General features: G+C 40.2%; 1 protein-coding gene across 1 annotated transcript; it reads right to left on the reverse strand.

Moving 5' to 3' along the window:
• Positions 1-3,223: 3,223 nt before the first annotated feature.
• Positions 3,224-15,768, reverse strand: LOC117812661 (glutaredoxin domain-containing cysteine-rich protein 2). The gene is made up of 5 exons (XM_034683566.1): positions 15,305-15,768; positions 14,677-14,860; positions 12,176-12,285; positions 6,612-6,830; positions 3,224-3,307 (listed from the first exon to the last, which is right to left on the reverse strand). Exons 1-5 carry the CDS (start codon positions 15,359-15,361, stop codon positions 3,224-3,226), a joined length of 654 nt encoding a protein of 217 aa, XP_034539457.1. The 5' UTR covers positions 15,362-15,768.
• Between the last annotated feature and the right edge of the window lie 6,590 nt (positions 15,769-22,358).

The raw sequence follows: 22,358 nt of genomic DNA on the forward strand, positions 1-22,358 counted from the left end.
CTTTTTGAGTTCAAAAGGATTTTAAAGCCGTGTTGAAACGTCTTTGCTACTTGCGCTTATCTCCTCTCACGTGTTGATTCATTCATTTCTTTTTCCATGTTTTTAACCACAGGTGCAAAATTTTCACTTTTTTTCCAAGTTTTTTCTGCTTTTGGAACACAATTTCAAATTTGGGGAAAATTAATTTTTTCGACAGGCTCCGGGTCAACTTTTTTGTCAAATCTTTTTTGTAAATTTTTTTTTGGTCAAATTTTGTTTTGTCAAAAAAAAAAAAATATCAACATTTTTTTTTTCAATTTTTTTTTTTCAATTTTCTTGTCAAAAATTTTTTTTCCAAAAAATTTAAAAAATATTTTGTTTTATTTTGTTTTCCAATTAAAATTTTGTTTTCAAAAATATTTTTTCAGAGTTTTTTGTTTCAAAATTTTCCAAAAACTATTCACAGTCATTGTTTTTCCATCTGTGATTCACTTGATTTCTCTTTCTTTCATTAGTTTTTATTTGTTCTATCTTTTTTGTATGTGTGTGTACTTTTCTTTTTTCGTCACTGGCCTGATTTGCACAATCTACCCGGTTGAAATGCAGACAACAATGGGGGCACAGGAACCTTTTAGTTCAGGGTAAAGTAGTTCTGGGGGCTAAAGGACCCCCGAACACTTTGTGGAAATGCACCTTTTAGTGTGAATAAGCTTTAGTTCCTAGCAAACTTTGAATGTCTCACAGTAAGTCTCATTAAGCCATCTTGTAGGTCGAGTACGGCTCTACTACAAGCTGGCATATGATTCCCTTACGACCAAAAGCCCCCCCACACTCCCCCACGATGACATTTATGCAACACTTTGAGGTAATGTGAAATGATCTCCTCTGTAAACCACTTCAAACCTGCACCTGTTAGCACTTGCTCAAATCACTTTAATGAAGTCATAAAACCTCTGCTCCAGCAGCCATGCAGAGTCTCTGTGGCTGTGCTGTATACACGATGCCGGTGTGTAGGTAATCTGAAGTTTGTATAAAATATCTGGAGTCATAAGTTTTGTTTTTGTGCACAGCAGGAGTAAAATAATGACATTAAACGTGACTCGGAATTTGATTTATTTCTGCAACCTGTTTCCAGGCAGCACCGTCTGTGCATGAAGAAGTGATCTGTTGTTTGTTTGTTTTAACTAAATCTTAATTTTAAGAAAAGAGAGAGCGAGACAGAGAAACAAAGTTGGACCTTTACACGGGCAAGGATTTGATACTGCTGCATGAGGCGTTTTATTTTAAAGGAGCATCAGACGAGTCATCTCAGGCTCAGCTGAGGTTCACAAGGAATGGTCACACACAAGGCTGATGCTTTGTTTTCAAACTTACATGAGGTGATCATATTATGTGCACATCACTGAAGACCTCACCTGGACCACCAACACCGCATCACTGGCCAGGTTCAGGTTCAGGTTACTCTATTTGTACCCGTAGGTAAACTTGTTTTGCAGCCAGTGAGATGTTAAGTCGATACAAAGTTACAAGATAGACTTCAGACAGAACAAACTACTTAATGTGCAAAACATACAAAAATATCTTAAAACTAATCTAACACTAAATATGGTGAAATGAATAAACATGATAAAATGATAAAAGTGCTCAAGGTTCCATTTAAAAAGCATATCAGAGAACAGTCAACCAATAAAAACGATAGAATCACATGAATAAATAAGACACTCTGGGCTCAAGTCATAAGATTGGAGGCTGACTGTGTGGGAAAATAAAAAGCTATTGCTTGTTCAGCTTAGTGATAGCAGCAGGAACAAAGCTTTTCTTGTGACGCTGTGTCCTGCACCTTGGGACTAAAAACCGTCGTCCAGAGTGTAGAAGCTGGAAATCACTGAGCAGAGGGTGTGAGGCATTATTTAAAATAGAGGTGGCTATCCGCTGTACCTGATTAGTGTACAGGGATGCTGTGGATGCCTGTGGCTCACCAATCAATTTGCTTGACCATTTAACAATCTGGTTTAAAGAGTTCCTTTCCTTCAGAGTGATTTGGCCAAACCATGAGACTAAAGAAAAGGACACAATAAAAGGTAGAACATGGTCATGATTGTTCAACAACGTGAAAGAAAGCTAGTTTTCTCAAGCAATGCAGACGCTGATGAGCCTTTTTACACACTGCTGCACAGTTTGCCTCTAAGTCCATCAGACGGCTGCAGCTCATACAGAATGCTGCTGCTCGAGTCCTAACAAGGACCAAAAAAGTAGACCACATCACTCAAGTTCTTAGATCTCTACACTGGCTTCCTGTCTGTCAGAGAATAGACTTTAAAATCCTGCTGATGGTTTATAAAGCACTGAATGGTTTAGGCTGATCTGCTACTACTTTATGAACCACCTCGACCTCTGAGGTCATCAGGTACTGGTCTGCTTTCAGTCCCAAGAGTCAGAACGAAACATGGTGAAGCAGCGTTAGTCATCATGCTCCACATATCTGGAACACACTCCCTGAAAGCTGCAGGTCTGCTCCAACTCTCACCTCTTTTAAATCAAAGACTAAGACTTTCTTATTTGCCACTGCCTTCCTATCTTAGATTATTTTAACCCACTTTAAATTAAAATTTTAATGTCATTTTTAATATATTTCTAATTTTCCTTTTCTTTTCTGTTTTATCATATTTGTCATTTTAATTGTGTTCTTTTATGCCTGTCTGAATGTCTCCAATGCTTTTAATGTGTTAATGTAAAGCACATTGAGTTGCCCTCGTGTATGAAATGCACTATACAAATAAAGCTGCCTTGCCTTGCCTAAGTTTAGTTTCATGTCAATGACGATCCCAAGGTATTTACAAATTTGCACAGACTCAATAGGCTGACCCTTGATTTGAGTCGTTTCACTCGTGATTATTCCTTCTGAAATCAATAAGCATGTCTTTGGTTTTAGAAACATTGAGCAGAAGGTAAGACTCCTCACACCACTCAACAAACTGATCAATGACTGGACTGTGGCTGGTTTCAATTTCATAAAGCAGACTAACAATGACAGACTCATCTGCATACTTTATAATGGATCTGTTTTCATGTCTGCTCTGACACATATTAGTGTAAAGGATAAACAGTAGAGGTGACAGCACGCACCCTTGTGGAGAACCTGCAGAGGAGCATCTCCGATCAGACAGAGTGTCTGCGGCCAAGAAGGCACGTCAGCGCCTCGACTTTCTCTGCAAGCTGAGGAAAGCTAGAGCCCCTGCCCCCATCATGCAGGCACCACGGAGAGCATTCTCACCAGCAGCATCACTGTGTGGTACGGGGGACCTGCACTGCGTCCTGCCGAACGACCCTCCAGCGCATCGTGAGAACAGCCGAGAAGACTGTTGGTGCCTCTCTCCCCTCCCTCCATGACATTTACTCTCCCCTCCCTCCCCTGAAAAGCCCTGCGCATAGTAGGCGACCCCTCCCACCCCCCACCCGTCTCACAGCCTCTTCAGCCTGTCACCATCAGGAAGGAGACTACACAGTCTCCGGGTCCAGAACCAGCAGACTGAGGGACAGTTGTATCCACCAGGCAGTCAGAATGCTGAACTCTCTCCCTGTTTTGTAGGACTTTCCAGCTGCTTTCTCCATCTTTATCCAACCATCCTTTTCACATGTAATGTCACACCTTGCATCCACACAACTTCCACTTTAAAGGGTGTTTTTTTTTTACTTTGTAGTGGCTATTTGACTTGGTCAACTTACAAAACTTAAATCTCAAATCAAAACCCTGCCATGGGGGCACAGGGAGAGTGGATCTTACACAGTGTCCAAAAAAGTGTCAATGTCCAGCCAAGTATTCAGTCTCTTGGTGGTTTATTGTATAACAAAAGCTTCACTCAAACAAAAGGTAGCGTCTCTTTCAAATCTCCTGTAAAAACCATTCCCCATCCCCGGTGTCCACCCCTCCTATCTTATATCCTTATTGACTCCTAAAGCTGTCAGTGGCTGTCATCTTCGGTCCCATGGACAAATTATTTTTGTCATTCCTCAGACTCGCTCTGTCTTTGGTAAAAGTGCTTTTAATGTCTTTGCTCCCTCTTCTTGGTTTGAGCTTCAGGGTCGCCTGAAACTGGATTGTTTCATTCGATTGGAGGATTTTAAAAACTAGGATAAAGGATGATCTGATCAGCTTGTGCACATGTTTTAGAGCTTAACACTGATCATTTATAAATCAATGTAATACTTGTCACTAGGGGTGAGCCTGACTAAGGATTTGCTTAGTTGAAAACTGATTAATCAGATTTTGCCCATAGTCGATGAATAGTCGAATGTTTGTTGTTTTTCCTTATTGACCCAAAGTCTGCATGATGGTGACTTCATGACAATATTACACATAACCCTTTACAATTAAGAGACTCGTAGCTTAAAGTGAAAGGGACAACAGAATATTATAAGTGTAAAACTTAGTTTAAATCTATATTGCACGCAGAAACAATGAGGTGATGGAGAGAAAACTCACATAAGGCCACCATCCATTAAACATGGAACAATGCGCCGTTATAGAATAAGGAATCAGGAGATATTTATACAGTGTTCACACAGCAGAGAGCAGCACTGCGGGAAGTTTGTCTAACTTAAGGCTAAACATTTGTATGATGTTCATAATCAAACCTGAACCAGCTAAAGGGTTTTTAAATCTCTTAACAGGATGAAGTATCTGATAGGAAATAAGTAACTGACGTAAAACAAGTCAAGGAGAAACCTATGTTGCCCCAGACTTTCAAGGAAATTAGATTGAGACCCCCTTCCAATTTAGTGACATGCATGGACAAGTTTTGTAACCCTTAGGCCAGCAGAGCCCAGGAGAGTATAATAAATAACTAGAGGTTAAGATACGTTTGGACTCACTAGTAGGCTATGTCATTGGTTCACAGACCTATAAAAGGTGTTGGTCAACAGCATTCTGGGAGTCAGCAGATTTGCAGAGCTGTTCTCCCAAGCATTCCGGGTGCTTGTTCGATACTGGTATTGTTTTCTTGTAATAAACGTATTACTATGCAAGCAAGCCAGCGTCACAAAGTTTCCTAATAAATATACTAATACCCCTATGGCATCAAAGTGAATTACTTTAAATTAAATAACAATAAATAAATAAATCAATTGATTAAAGTAAAAATAATCAAACATACAAAACAATGTAAATAGCTCCAACACCCCCCTCTTCCTATAGTGGCCCCCTTCACAGACTTAACCCGGTCACTCACACCCCCCCCCCACCAACATCAACGCTGAGGTCTGTCATCCTCAGGACTGAAACACACACACTCACTTTGATTTTAAATTGCACTACAGCAAAGTTTTTAAAGTTAGCCTTTATTTTATAGGACAGCTGAAGAGAGACAGGAAATGTGGGGAGTAGAGATCGGGGGAAGACATGCAGGAAATGGTCGACCGTCCGGGAGTCGAACCGGCGACCTCTGCGACGAGGACTGTAGCCTCTATATGTGGGACGCTTAGACCGCTGATCCACCAACGCCTTGAACAGCAGTTTTTAACACTTCCGCATTGGCTTCAATTCTCTCTGCCGGAGGTTGTTGCATGGTTTCCACTAGCTCACTATAGTTCAGACTAATAGTGAACCGGCAACCCCCCCGGCGAGGACTGTAGCCTCTGCACATGGGGCGCTTTGACCGCCAGGCCACCAGCGCCCCTATAGCAAAGTTTTGCACTGTTGCAAAATCTTTTTCTAGCTTTCCTATATTTATCTGTTGTTGTCGTTGCTAGGGTCTGAGAGAGAAACGTAATATCAAATCCTCAGCATGTCTGGTGCAAAGAAGACTTTGAACTTTAAAGTGGTACAAAGAAGGAGCTGATATATCCATCCACTACACTGTAATATTTAGCCGGTCTCACAGTAGGTGTAGATTAAGTTATGAGTTGCAAAATGTATGCACATGCAAAGTACAAATCGAAGCCTCTGTTCCAAATGAAGACGATGGAAAATTAACTACCGTGGAGTTCAGGAACAAAGGCAAAGATGATGAAGAAAAGAAGCTATAAAAGAGGAGTGAGATTGCCAAATAAAGAAAGCTGAGAGTGAACTTTTTCTTCGAGCGGCGGAGAAAATGAGAAAATAACGAGTGAGGTGAGAAAAAGGATGGAGGGAGTGAGGAGAAGAGAACAGTAATCAGCCGGGGAGGAGAGAGAGAGAGTGGGAGAGAGAGGGAGGGAGGGAGGGGATAATAGCTGGAGCTGGGTCTCCTTGTAGGCTGGCAAGTGGCAAGCAAATGCTGCAAGGGCAGAGCAAAAAGTGTGGACTCATCACTATCTGTTCACAGTTGACAGATAACACCAGGACAATGGGATGGTGGTTATTGCAGCGGGTGGGGGCGCGGAGAAGGTGGCAGTTACAAGGAAACACAGAGGAGATTGTGGGATGAGAGGAAGAAAAAAACAAAAACCTCTGTGAACGGGAACAAATTGCAACAATATGTCTGCACAGTAGACCCTGCTGTTATTCTCCTGAAAGCAGAGATAAAGTGAAGAAAGGGTGAGTGGAGATGTATGCAGAGAAATGGAGAGAAGGAGAGTGAGAACACCAGGAAGCAGAAACAGGGTGATAAAACCTCTACATCACCACTGAGAATAATTTGGCCAAGGATCATTACCTTAGTCTCTGAGTCGCTGATCTGTTTCTCCCCCCCGTCTTGTGTACAGAGAGCTTTAGCCCTCCTCCGGCTCCCCCTCTCCCTCGCCTTTGGGTATCCCTCTAAGTCCACAGAAGGTACTGTTTGGTGCCGAAGCGCTTCAGGGTTCCTCGGTGGTGCTCTGACGATGCGCAGGTTGCTGGTGTAGATAATTATCTTGCCAAAATCCAAAACAGAGGACTGAGGGAAAAAGACAATCTTGCATCAGTCCAGTGAACGGAATGTGATTCTTAGCTTTAAGTATTTGATTTAACCGCTGCATAGAAATTTAACAGATTCCCCAAATGCTATCCTTGCATCTCAGAAGGGGTCTTCCAGTTTAGTGCAGCCAAAAACACAACACACTCTACAGCTGCTATCTGGTCTTCTGATTGTGTACAGTACAGGATTTGAAAACTACAGTTCTTTCTCTCCAAATGTACACTGGAGGAGAGGAGAACCAGGAAGTAACGACCCTGATGTAAGAAGGGCCGACACACATAAAGTCATGAACGGTCGTTAGAGCCAATTAAGACTGCTTGATTTATGGCACCAATATACTTGTGCATCTCATATGAGGGTTGAGTTAAACTATTAGACTGTATAGATAATGGACGTAGTATCCGTGACGTCATCTATCTGTTTCTGAAGAGCTGTTTTGAAGCTGATCATAGGCGGGTGCCATATTGGAAATGCTGAACCTAACTTCTGTGGAGCTAGTGTGAGGTAAAGATGCGGGCCTTTAGCCTCCTTGCTAACAGCTATAATGTTCCCGCCTGTCAATCAAGTCAGCCAAACTCCTAAGTTTATTATCTTGAAAAATAACAAGTTATAAAAAGATTAACTTCGTACAGTGTGTGCCGAGAGAGAGATTAGCTATTCAGACTAAAATCATTTTTTTGAACCAGGCTGTAAACATGTTTATTAATGCTGTAAAGATCATCTTCTTTGAATGGGTGTGTATGTGGTTTCCTGTGTTTCTGCAGCCAGCCTCTAGTGGACACTCGAGGAACTGCAGTTTTCGCACTTCTGCATCAGCTTGGTTGAACCAACGCTGTGAGTAACATGATACAAAGTAACTCCACTACTATTAGCAATAACTAGTAGTTCACTTTTCAAAATCAATGATTCCAATACAGTTACAGGCATTTAAAAGGACAGCTGTAACTTGTAACCTCCTGAGGAATAGCAAATAAATACACAAGCTTAATCATCTGACTTAGTGGGTGTGTTATGCCTATGTCAGTACAGTAGCATCCTGAGAGAATGAGCAATTACTTTAGTTATTTTCTTTGCTTTTTATCAATAATTATTCCTGTTTGAAACCTTGAATTCTACACCTTTTTGTCAGCTTGTTTTGTCGAGCCACATTTGGATCAAGAGGCAACCTCTAACTAGAGCGAATGCAGAAGTGCTAAAAAACTGCAGTTCCTTGAGTGTCCACTTGAGGCTGGTTCCAGATGTACTGGAAACCACATACACACCCATTCAAAAAAGACGATCTTTACAGCAGAAATAAACATGTTTACAGCCTGGTTCAAAAAATGAGTGTAGTCTGAATAGCTCATTTCTCTATCAGCACACACTGTACGGGGGTGAATTTTTCCATAGCTCAGCAGTTTAGCAGATATTAAGATTCCAAGTTTTGCCCAAATAAGGGCATGGCTGACATGATTGACAGGTGGGAACACTGTAGCTGTTAGCGAGCAGGCTCAAAGCCCCCCTCTTTACCTCACACTAGCTCAACAGAAGCTAGTTTGAGTTCAGCATTTCCAATATGGCGCCCACCGACGATCGGCTTCAAATCAGCGCTTCAGAAACAGATGGGTGACATCCATTTCTTTAAACATGCAAAGATAACACCCAGAGTTGTGAAATAGCATGATCCCAAAATGTTTTAACCATGAAGTATCCCATCTGTGTTTTTTCCATCATCCTTTGTGTTACTCAATACAGAACCAGAGATTTGATGATGTTATGAGCCTTACACATCATCTTGTGAAAGCATGGAAGGCCCTTAAGTTACCTTTCATTACCCTCCCTCTTTAACCTCTGCACCATTGATCCCAAAATCTCAGTTATAAACTTTCAAACAATCAAAAATAAAAGTAACTTTTTTCTTGTGTAAATCTTCCCCAATATAAACCACAGAAACAGAACATCTGAGTCATGTAGGGGGGGAACTCATTAGACCTTACAGGCGGCGAGCTCCTCTTTGACCACCATGCCGTCCTTTCATTAAAGCTCTAAAAGGGATCAACTAAATCCAGATTGCTGTTTTCCACTGATAAATGTGATAAACAGTGGCCTTGGTCACCAGGGCCAAGCATGCCTTTGTTTAGAGGATAAAAGAATGAAACTGACACTAAGCCAGCAGGCGACGTCGCTGACCTCCCTCTCAGCCCCCTGCACTAATGAAGCCACTGTCACAGCAGCTCAGCGACATCGCCTCTTTCTACTCAGATTCACTATTTTGCTGCCGTTATTGTCCCGCTCTGATTGTTGTATAGTTCGTACAGCATGCAGTCGATGCTGTGATCACCCACAGACTGTCTAATTTAAGTCCTGATTGCTTTTTCTGTTCTAAGATGTAGGAATTAATTACTGAAGTGCATTATGTTGGCTGGTGATTCAGCATGTGTTTATTTTGGCATGTCTGTTTTCAGCATATGCAGCCTTGAAATGCTCTGCAGGGTATACCAACACTTCCAAATAGCAGTTCTTATGATAATTCTCTTTATGTAAATATATCCAAAAAAGCAGTGTGGTGATCAAGCGCTATTTAAAGGATTTTAGAGACACTAAATCACAAGGAATCATAGGAATAGTATGCACAGTCTAGGCATCTCATCCATGAATAGGAACATTTGGAAACGGACAGTGTTTCTGGTTCTACATCACAATTATCTGTTTGCACAGTCACACATTTTCTGCATTTTTGGTTCATTTATAATAATAATATTACATTTTATTAATAAAAGTGCTTTCAAAGTTTCTCAAAGACACTTTACACAAAATAAATTATGCAATAGATATGCAAAGGTTGTTGTAAGAAGGAAAAACAAATAGAATAGATAAATTAAAACATGGGTATAAAAGGACAAAGACATTGTTTAAAATCTAAAATGTATATACAGACCTGATCAAAATCTTAAGACCAGTTGAAAAATTGCTAGAATTTGCATTTTGCACATTTGGATCTTAATGAGGTTTTAAGTAGAGCTACAATATGCAAAAGCAAGAAGGGGGAGTGAGACAAAAAGCACTTTGAAAAAGTAATTTATTGAAAACAAGAATTAAGCTGAAATAGGCTGTTTATCAGCTGATCAAAAGTTTAAGACCACAGGCTATAAAAGTCAATATCTGCTCCAAATTTTCATTTTCTGTCAGGCATTCACACTGTCATGCCCTCCTGATGGCTAAAGCTAAGAAGCTTTCTCTTTTTGAACGTGGTCGGATTGTCGAGCTGCATAAGCAAGGCCTCTTGCAGCGTGCCATCGCTGCTGAGGTTGGACGCAGTAAGACAGTCATTCTCAATTGTTTGAAAGATCCTGAGCATTATGGAACAAAAAAGTCAAGTGGTAGACCCAAAAAAATTACACCAGCGCTGAGCCGGAGGATCCGATTGGCTGTCCGTCGAGACACAGGGCGGTCCTCGACCCAAATTAAGGCCCTTACTGGTGCCGACTGCAGCGCAATAACCATCAGACGGCATCTGCTGGAAAAGGGTTTCAAAAACAAAAAACGAGTTCAAAGACCTCGTCTCCTTCAATGCCACAAAAATGGAGCGCCGCCTGCAAGCTAGTTCAGGCAGACAACTCGAGCCGCGCTCATCATACTGACACGTCACCACCTCTCCATCAGCTGATCTCAACATCCTCATTCGGCGGTCTATTTAAACGGCAAGCCTCCCTGTCTCTGCCTCTGCTTGCAGTGCTCCTGCTGTTCTGCTCAGTGCTGTGTGAAGTTTGTCCCCACCTCCTCCCCGGCTTCCACCTGCGGGCTCCGAGGGGGTTAGTCCTATCTCATTGCTCCTAATGTCTGCATTTAAATAATCTACGAGGAGTAATGAAATTCGGAGCCCACACGCCAAACACAATACTGTATGCTGCAATAAACTTATTAAGTAAACGTGAGTTGTCTGACTGAACTGCCCGTTTAGACTTTGCCAGGGAGCATCAAACATGGGACATTGAAAGGTGGAAAAAAGTTTTATTCTCTGATGAGAAAAAATTGAACCTTGACGGTCCAGATGGCTTCCAACGTTACTGGCATGACAAGGAGATCCCACCTGAGATGTTTTCTACCCGGCACAGTGGAGGGGGGTCCATCATGATCTGGGGTGCTTTGTCAGTCAGTGGAACACTGGAGCTTCAGGTGGTGCAGGGTCGTCAAACGGCGGCTGGTTACGTGCAGATGTTGCAGCGGGCATCCCTCATGACTGAGGGCCCCTCGTCTGTGTGGTAACAGCTGGGTTTTTCAACAGGACAACGCTGCAGTTCACAATGCTCGCTTGATGAAGGACTTCTTCAGGGAGAATAACATCACTCTTTTGGACCATCCTGCATGTTCCCCTGATTTAAATCCCATAGAGAACATTTGGGGATGGATGGCAAGGGAAGTTTATAAAAATGGCCGTCAGTTCCAGACAGTTGATGCCCTTCGTGAAGCCATCTTCACCACTTGGAGCAATGTTCCCACTAGCCTCCTGGAAACACTCGCATCAAGCATGCCCAAACGAATTTTTGAAGTGATTAACAAGAACGGTGGAGCTCCTCATTACTGAGTCCTACTGAGAACATTTTTTTTGTTCTGGTTTGGAGAGTTTTTTGTTATTTTTTGAGTGATGGTCTTAAACTTTTGATCAGCTGATAAACAGCCTATTTCAGTTTAATGTTTTCAATAAATTACTTTTTCAAAGTGCTTTTTGTCTCACTCCCCCTTCTTGCTTTTGCATATTGTAGCTCTACTTAAAACCTCATTAAGATCCAAATGTGCAAAATGCAAATTCTAGCTATTTTTCAACTGGTCTTAAGATTTTGATCAGGTCTGTATTGTTATTGTTGTTTTTATATTGCAATATATGACAGTGAATCATCAATTATGAGTATTTATAAGATAATACAGGCTCAATCACATCACCCTGAGATGTAGTAAAGGTAGGTTTACTGGCTTTAACAATGCACAGGAAATAAGAGTATCCGTTTATTCCGCCTTTTAAAAATGGCCGATTTTGAACCATTACTCTGGCATTATGAAGCTGTCATTTAAATCAAATGTTTTTAAACTGCTACCCAACTATTCTTTATCCCTATCCATTATGTAACAAAAGAGACATTGTATTTACATTCATCAAAATTGTATTACTTTTCAATTCCACTTCATTTACGTTGCACTAGGGAATGAATTAAGACATTAAGACAGATCCAAGTACTTAACATTCTGACAGACAAAACTGGCTCTGCTACTGAGATATCTAATCTGAGTTGATGTTGATTAATATCAGAGTTTAGTGAAATCCAAACCATGCAAGCAGCTTTACTTACTGTGCCGTCTCCCTCTGCTTCCCCGGTTTGGTCGGCTGAAGGTTTGTATCCGGCCATTCCTCTGTAGACGTTTATTCTCTGTGCGATGAGCCCCGTGGGAGGGTAGACACCTGGGTACAACATAAAACATGTTGTCAGGATAAAGTCAGATCTTGTAGTCTACATTTGCCTATTTCCTGTAGTTCTTATTTTTATTTTTTAACAAGTTACCTGTCCACCTAGCTAACCACCCATCTTATGCTAGCTTTGTCAGCTGGCATAAGCTAGCATAGCCAAATCTTCTGTGTATTGTACTCATGTTTTCAAGAAGCCCAACTGGTTCATTCTCAAAACTTTACATGCTTAACATTGCAAGAGTGCTGGGACAGTGTGCAAGATTAGCTCTTCTGCTTCCTGTTTCACATCTTAATGCTAAGCTAAAGTAATGGCAGCTTCACTTGTGGCTAGTAGCAGTTATTGTGCAGCATAGCTTACTGCAACTGAAACTTCCATGTTTTAGAAATAGCTTTTTGTGTTGGTAATGACTTTGGAAAGGGCAAGACTAACCGTTCTCCCCCTTGTTTCCAGCCTATATGCTAAGCTAAGCTAACCTTGCTGCTTGTGATAGCACCAGTTCTACTTAACAGCTACAATTGAGCGTACAGATCACCTGAACCTCTGCTGTAGTTTCTTGTACAAGTGAAATAACAGTGCATCTAATGAAATTGGTAGGCAGGCATGCATAACTTCACTGTGGAAAATATAGCTTCTTCAAACAACTTTATGAGAAACTCTTAATGGCCTCCAAAACTGCCTTTCCAATATTTTCTGCTAAATCAGTGCACATGTTTGACCGGTAGCAGTCCCCCTTGTAAGCAGTAGGATATTTAGATTTAGATTTAACATTTAGATCTAACATTTAAAATTGTGTTTAACATTTAACATTTAGATTCAACATTTAACATTTTGATTCAACATTTAACATTTGTATCTGACATTTAAAATGTATATTAAGATTCAACATTTAGGTCTAACATTTTTAACACAATTTTGATTTAACATTTAACATTTTGATTGAACATTTATATCTAACATTTAACATGTATATTTAGATTTAACATTTAACATTTAGATCTAACATTTAAAATTGCCTTTAACATTTAGATTCAACATTTAACATTTTGATTTAACATTTATATCTAACATTTAACATGTATATTTAGATTTAACATTTAGATCTAACATTTAAATTTTGATTTAACATTTAACATTTTGATTTAACATTTACATCTAACATTTAACATGTATATTTAGATTTAACATTTAGATCTAACATTTAAAATTGCATTTAACATTTAGATTCAACATTTAACATTTTGATTTAACATTTAACATTTATATCTAACATTTAACATGTATATTTAGATTTAACATTTAGGTCTAACATTTAAATTTTGATTTAACATTTAACATTTTGATTTAACATTTAGATCTAACATTTAACATGTATATTTAGATTTAACATTTTGATTTAACATTTAGATCTAACATTTAACATGTACAATTAGATTTAACATTTAACATTTAGATCTAACATTTGAAATTGCATTTAACATTTAGATTCAACATTTAACATTTTGATTTAACATTTAACATTTATATCTAACATTGAACGTGAATATTTAGATTTAACATTTAGGTCTAACATTTAAATTTTGATTTTACATTTAACATTTTGATTTAACATTTATATCTAACATTTAACATGTATATTTAGATTTGACATTTAACATTTAGATCTAAAATTTAAAATTGCATTTAACATTTAGATTCAACATTTAACATTTTGATTTAACATTTAACATTTAGATTTAACATTTAAAATGTATATTTAGATTTAACATTTAGGTCTAACATTTAAATTTTGATTTAACATTTAACATTTTGATTTAACATTTAGATCTAACATTTAACATGCATATTTAGATTTAACATTTAACATTTAGATCTAACATTTGAAATTGCATTTAACATTTAGATTCAACATTTAACATTTTGATTTAACATTTAACATTTATATCTAACATTTAAAATTGTATTTAACATTTAGATGCAACATTTAACATTTAGATGCAACATTTAAAATGTAGATTTACATTTAACAATTATATTTAACAGTATATTTATCATGACAAAAAAAATGTGACTCACAAATTACTTTAAATGTGATAAAGAAGTGACTTTTAAAAATTCACACTACATTTTTTCAAGATGTTTGGAGCTAAATGTTAAAATTGTTGCTGTTATTTTCAGTGTGCACAGCTTTATAAACTGCACCTAATATATTACTATGAAAGATTTTGAAAAGTTTGTTGCAACAAGCCGAGGTGATTTCATGGAAACCACAGGAAGCATGTAAACTCCTTCATGGTCTTTGTGATGCTAACTCACACAGGCCATACTTACAAACATTAGCATGATGATGTTAGTTTGATGCTGCTACAGAATAACCTCCCACTCACCCTGTGGGTCCCCCTGAGTATCCTCAAAGCCACAGAGCTGATCCATCTCCAGGTGACTTGGTGGGATCTTGCGGTGAACGAAGCTGTGAGGATACTTCTCCTCTGGGCTCTCCAGCTCCTGACCGTCCTCGTACACATGCTTCAGCACCCGGCCGCTGTAGGACGACGCCAGCTTGAACCTCACCTGTGGTTTTTGAGTCAAAGGTGTTTTTTGTTTTACTCCACACTCGAGGCTTTCTCTTGCTGAAAAGATGTTCTTGAATGTTGACAGCTGTATGACTAATGTGCACAGTTTGCTTAGCATGGGAAATAAGAATTCTGAATAAAGCAAAGTGCTGCTGGATCAGAGAAGACAGGCACATCCAGTGTGCGAGTTAACATCCTGTATCACTCTGTCAGTCTGAGGATGTCAGATGCTGGGAGAAGCTGAGGAACTATCTTCAAGCACACCAGCTTCAGCTGTTTGTGTGATATGATATAAGAAATATCCCACTGATGTTAAGACAACTGTCTCAATATTCTGTAAATAGAAAGTTCGGTTATGACCTCAATATGTCTTCTTCTCAGCACAGGACGCTGATAAAAATACTTCAAAACACATGAATTTGAAAGAAAGTAAACAACTCACCTTCCTGGGCTTGGCGCCTTCATAACGCTGATTCAGTTTTCTCTGGAGCTCCTCCATGGTGGCTGATTGAGGACTGCAGAAAGGGGTCAGTCCATGTGAGGAACTTCTGGACACCCAGGTCGCTGGTATTGATGGAAGGATGAAGACACAATGTTGATATGCAGGCTGAGAAGGAGAGCACGACTGTGGAGCTGTGTGTAAGGAGTGGGTGGATGAGTGGTGGAGATAGAGCTCTCTCTGTGTGTGTGTGTCCTGCCTCCTGAGTTTGACTGCACCTGCTGTTTTAAGGGACCACCTTTCTAGCTCTCCATGCTAAATTATTCACAGCTGGATCGAGTGCACAAAAGCATGGTTGAGAAACCAGAAGCTCTGTCATCAAATAATTATGATCACCAGAATAGAAGGTAGCCGGAGCCGTGGAGCATTGTGTGTGTTTGTGTGTTTAAGGGAGAGAAAGAAAGAGTGAGGCAGTGTGGGAGTTGTGAGAGAGTTGTAAGAGTGCTTGTCATTGGACTGCAGCCCAGAGCATCAGTGTGTAAAAGTAAACATATTTGATGTCTGTTGCCATAGCACTGAATACCTTCGCCTTTATTAAGATGTAAATAGTTTTATGACACCGGAAAACCCACATTTAAGGATTATGTAACCCCCTTTGCTCATGTGTGGCTGAATGTGTGTTTCTCTGTGTAAAGCTGTATAAAAACATTACATTTGGGAAGCCACAATTCAACCCAGCCTGTTATGTACCTTAGCAAACATGGATGTAGTCTCAAAAACATCACCCATTGGTTTTTGTAGAAGCTATTGCAGCTATTGCAGCCACCATATTGGAAATGCTGACTCAACCTTACTCTCTAGTCACAGGTGAAGGAGTGGAGCTAAGGCAGGCCTCAAAACTAAAAGGGTTATTATGTGCCCACCTTCTCAGACCCTTAAAAGTTTTCTTTACCAGGTGAAACCATATCAATCAATCAATTAATCTTTATTTGTATAGCGCCAAATCACAACAAACATTATCTCAAGATGCTTTTACAAACAGAGCAGGTCTAGACCACTCTATGTCAAATTATGAACAGAGACTCAACTTCAAGACAGGATAAGACTCAGTCTGACCCCACCTTAATCCACCATGAGCATTGCACCTCAGAGTATTTAGCTAGTTACAGCGGTGAGGAAAAACTTCCTTTTAACAGGCAGAAACCTTGAGCAGAACCAGACTCATGTTAGACTGCCATCATGCCTCGACCATGTTGGGTCTGGAAAGAGGGATAGAGGAGAGTAAGAGAGAGAGGGAGCGGTGATAGTGATGAGATGAGTAGTAGAAGCTGTTGCCGCCGGAGTCCAGAACGTCCACAGCAGACTGTATAATAAATGGACGTAGTATCCGTAATGTCACCCATCTGTTCCTGAAGCCCTGTTTTGAAGCTGATCATCGGTGGGCGCCATATTGGAAATGCTGAACTCAACCTAACTTCTGTAGAGCTAGTGTGAGGTAAAGAGGTGGGCCTGAAGCCTTTTCGCTAACAGCTACAGTGTTCCCGGCTGTCAATCATGTCAGCCATGCCCTTATTTGGGCAAAACACTGCAAATACAGCAAGCTCAAGAGCCGCTTTCTGGTCTTCTGATTGTGTACAGTAGGATTCAAAAACTACAGTTCCTTCTCTGTAAACACAGATTTCCTCCTTCAACACTTTCAAACATGTAGTAGATGTGAGGGGGACCAGGAAGTAAGGACCCTAACGTGAGAAGAGCTGACAAAGACAAAGTCACGAAACATCGTTAGAGCCAATTAAGAATGCTTGATTTATGTGGCCAATGAACTTGTGCTTCTCCCTTGAGAATCGGGTTGAACTCATAGACTGTATAATAAATGAACGTAGTATCAGTGACATCACCCATCTGCTTTGAAGCCGATCGTCGGTGGGCGCCATATTTGAAATGCTGCTCTCAACCTAACGTCTGTCAAGCTAGTTTGAAGTAAAGAGGCAGGTCTTTAGCCTTTTCGCTAACTGCTACAGTGTTCCCGCCTGTCAATCAAGTCAGCCATGCCCTTATTTGGGCAAAACTCTTAAGTTTAATGTCTTCATAAATAACAGGTTATAAAATAATTCACCCCCTGTACAGTGTGTGCTGATAGAGAAATGAGCTTTTCAGACTCAAACTGTTTTTTGAACCAGGCTGTGAAGGCCTATAGCCTACTCGCTAACAGCTACAGTGTTCCCACCTGTCAATCAAGTCAGGCATGCCCTTATTTGGGCAAAACACTGAAAATACAACGAGCTCTAGAGCCGCTTTCTGGTCTTCTGATTGTGTACAGTAGGATTCAAAAACTACAGTTCCTTCTCTGTAAACACAGATTTCCTCCTTCAACACTTTCAAACGTAGAGCAGATGTGAGGGGGACCAGGAAGTAACGACCCTAACGAGAGAGGAACCAACAAAGATAAAGTCATGAATTTTTGTTAGAGCCAATTAAGAATGCTTGATTTATGGGGCCAAGGAACTTGTGCTTCTCCCTTGCGAATTGGGTTTAACCCATAGACTGTATAATAAATGGACGTACATTAGTATCCATGAAGTCACACATCTGTTTCTGAAGTTGATCGTCGACTGGTGCCATATTGGAAATGCTGAACTCAACCTAACTTCTGTCGAGATAGTGTGAGGTAAAGAGGCGGGCCTGAAGCCTTTCCGCTAACAGCTACTGTGTTCCTGCCTGTCAATCAATCTGTGTTTCTGCAGCCAGCCTCTAGTGGACTCTTGAGGAACTGCAGTTTTTAGCACTTCCTCATGGCTTCATATTTTAAGACTGGAGGTTGCCGCTTGGTTATATTAGATCTCAGAAGTCTTCTCCAGCAGATTCCACAGATAAGAGAAAGGCTTTTGGGAGAATAATACCCCAAAAAAGTTTTTTTTCTCTGAAAAAATGAAATTATAATAACTATTAAATAGATGATTATAATTCATATGAAATAACTAACATTTAAGGAAATCATGGAAACTACACATTTAGCTCATTTCCCACCCTGATCCCACAGTGCATTAACTTGAAGTAATGAGTCACACAATTAGCTTTTTAACTAAATTACCATATGCTAAGTGTTTCCTATCTTGCGTAATGGCTCCAATTATTTGGTAAATTGCGTATTCTAAATTCGTATTTAACTCCCAATTACCTGTTACTTAGTGTGACTAATAGGGAAGGTTACCATTCATTAGACATGGAGTAGAGACCCATGGGTTTGGTTCAGGAGTGTGATAAAAAAAAAAGGCTCTTTTTAATGTATATTGAAATAATGGTTATGCCCTCTTTGATAGTTCCTCTTGTCCTCCGTTGGGAGAGAATGGCTCACTTCTTAAAGATATGGGATCAGGGAACAAAAGCCAGACATGACAGAAAATGTTGCTAAAGCTAATATTATCCTCCAACAATGCTCAAGTCCAGAGCTTTTTTTTTTAACAGAAACAACACTCTCTGTGGTGATACAAGGCGTGTACTGACAGGACTGTAACTTTGGGACATAACCATTTGACTGTTGTGCTTGTAATGCAGCCTCATAGGAGCTTTGGTGCCAGCTCTGCCTGACACAACATTTATAACATAGATCTATAATGTATGAGTATGTTAGAAATGAAAAACGGTGAAACTACTATGATTCTTAGAATAAACAAAAGCATGGACCATATTCAACATGCATTTAAAAATGATGCACCTTTTGTCTTTAACAGCTGAGGGATGAAGATGTTCATGCATCATTACATATTTAGTAGTATTTTCCCATTTAACCCCCAGACACAAATAAAAGATGAGGTGGAGTAACCTTCCCTGTTCCATATGCAGCTCTTTCTTCCAGGGCAGGCTTTTTGACTCTATGTTCGAGTGTCCTTGTAAAACATGAGAGTGATATCGTGCGAATGCAAAACCAGAGCTCAGCAGTTATCTATTTCATGATGTAGACCTGCTCAACCTGAAAATATCATCAACCAATCTTTATTTATAAAGCGCCAAATCACAACAAATGTTCTCCTCAGACTCTTTCCAAACAGAGCAGGTCTACACCGTACTCTATGTTCTATTAACAAAGACCCAACATCAAGACCGGATCAGATCCAGTCCCATCTTACAGACAGGACTCAGTCTGATCTCATCTTAATCCACCATGAGCAGAGCACTTTGCAGCATTTAGCAAGTTACAGTGGCAAGGACAAACTTCCTTTAACAGGCAGAAACCTCCAGCAGGACCAGACTCATGTTAGACACACATCTGCTGAGACCGTGTTGGAGAGAGGGATAGAGGGAGATGAAGAGAGAGAGAGAGAGATGATAGTGGGGAGACGGATAGTAGTAGTTGTAGCAGCTGGAGTCTGGCACGTCCACAGCAGCAGAGATCCAGAGGAACCTACGAGACAAGGGAGCTCAGGGACTCCAGAAAGGTGTAAGAAAAGAGAAAAGAGAGGGAGACCAGAAGAAAGAAAAATAGGAGAATAAATGGTGAAGGAATGACAGAAAGAAAGGACGGGATAAGAAAAGGAGACATAAAGGATGAAGAAACATGGAAAGAACAAAGAGAGAAAGTAAGAAAGAAAGAAAGAAAGAAAGAAAGACAGAAAGAAAGAAAGGAAGGAAGAAAGAAAGGAAGAAAGGAAGGAGGGATGAAAGAAAGAAAGAAAGAAAGAAAGAAAGAAAGAAAGAAAGAAAGAAAGAAAGAAAGAAAGAAAGAAATTACAGACCCCAAAAATGAATCTACAGCAGAGATCCAGAGGAACCTACGAGACAAGGGAGCTCAGGGACTCCAGAAAGGTCTATGGTTAGTAACTTTAATGGGACAGGGAGAGTTAAAGTGAGAGACAGGCAGAGAGAGGAGAGAGAGAGAAAGACAGGATCCCAGTGTGTCAGTCTAAGCCTATAGCAGCATAACTAAGACCTGGTCCAAGCCTGATCCAGCTCTAACTACAAGCTTTATCAAAAAGGAAAGTTTGAAGCCTACTCTTAAAAGTAGAGAGGGTGTCTGCCTCCCGGACCCTGACTGGTAGATGATTCCAAAGGAGAGGGGCCTGATAACTGAAGGCTCTACCTCCCATACTACTTTTAGAGACTTTAGGTATGATGAGCAGGCCTTCATGTTGGGAGCGTAGTGTTCTTGAGGGGTAATAGGGCACTATGAGTCCAAGCCTATACTAAGAGCTGGTCCAAGCCTGAGCCAGCCCTTACTATAAGCTTTATCAAAAAGAAGATCATGAGTCACCCTTGATTTTTCTGCTTCTGAATCCCCTTTTTGTGTGACATTAAAACACCAGAACTAAACTCCTTGTTGTTAATTAATCATTAATCACTTAATGCCTTTCCAGGGTTGATAAATAAACGAGGTACCAGCACAACCAGGCATCTGTTGACCAAATGTGTTTTGATTAAAGTCATTAATTTTTAATAATGCTCTCTGAATCAGTAGAATTAAAGAACGTTTTCACAGAAGCTTCGTCCAATTCATCCCATTTTCTGTTATCTTCTCCTCAGAAAATGTATTAGTCTTCATTCCCAAACTCCTTAGCACACACTTTTGAATTAGACACCGCTATCTCTTTGTGACCTTTAAATACTTCTAACTGAGCAGCTCTCTGTTTTGAAGTGTTCCATTCAGTGTGAAGTGGGACAACGCTGATAAAGCATCTGTGAGGAAACCTTCAACAAAAAGTGGGTCAGTTGGTTATCTATACTACGAACGGTGCATTGTAATCACAGAACTTAAGACATTGTTTTCCTTTTAATTACCCCTTTAAATTAAAGCATCTCTCACATCTCTAATTCTGCACCGTCATTACCGGAGTGAGTCTGTCTGACTGTGATTAAGACTGAGAGCGTGTGATTCATGCTGGCGGCATCCTTTTCAGAGACCTTTTATCACCAGTTCAGACGTATTCAAGATTTCAGAACACGTGAGAACTAAAGATGAAGTCTGCATCACCTTCTGAGTCAGACAGAGGTCACAACCTGGAGTCATGTGTTTCACTTCTTTGTGTTTCTGCATGTGTGTGTGAACTACTGAAGTTGTCTTGGGATGCAGCAGCTGTGTATAAGCTCAGCGTATAGTTTGGACGCAACTTCTAATTTAGGATGGAGTTTACATTCTACTCACATTTTGGGCGTTGAACCAGCTGAGATAGTTCCAACGTTAGCATCAGTTACATCTTAAAGGTGACATATCATGCAAAATTGACTTTTTAATGGTTCTCTACCTGAAATATGTGTCCCTGTCTACAAACCCCCCGAGAATGAAAAAATCCATTCTGCCCCTGTTCTGATTTCTCCACCTTTCTGTAAATGTGTGTGAAACGAGCCGTTTCAGACTTCAGTGTTTTTGTTACGTAACAACAATATCCGGTCTGTCACGGAGTCAGAGCTCGGTGCTTGTTCAGCCCATAGACTGTATAAAATAATACTGAATCCCTCCTCCGTTTTTCATTACCTGCACAAATGTGTGCTAACAAGGAGCTTAGGAGGGAGGCATGCTAGTTGTAGGCTGTCTTAATAAACACAAAGGTCGGTTTACTCCCCACGTCTGCAGATTTGAAGATCTAGTGGATGATTTTTATTTATCATGGATAAGTGCTAGTGCTAGTTAGCATAGCCACATAGCTACATGTTCGTAGCTGTGTACCAAGACACACGTCTACATACTGATAAATAAAACAACAAGAAACACTAAATCTGTGACCAATCGTTCAGAAAGGTCCTGCTGCAGGCGCCTCTCCGTCAGGATCAGATTCAGAGGGTTGAAGTAACGCGATCTCTGAGCAGCCGTGTATATTCAGCCAACATGTAAACATTAGATCACTGACCACTTCCTGAGGGGGCGTGGTCAGAGGGAAAACAGAGTGTTCTGATGAGGACTGAAGAAGAGGGTTTTTCAGGCATGCCAAAATCTGATTTCAAAGTGTTTTTTTGAGCATAAACTTTAAAGACATGTTTTGGGGACCTCTTAGACCAATATATATTGATGAAAAAAGTGTGATATGTCCCCTTTAAATTTGACACCTCGCTCTGTGTGAAGTCCTCC

The sequence above is a fragment of the Notolabrus celidotus genome, chromosome 5 (assembly GCF_009762535.1).
Source record: "Notolabrus celidotus isolate fNotCel1 chromosome 5, fNotCel1.pri, whole genome shotgun sequence".
Taxonomy (NCBI): Eukaryota; Metazoa; Chordata; class Actinopteri; order Labriformes; family Labridae; genus Notolabrus; species Notolabrus celidotus.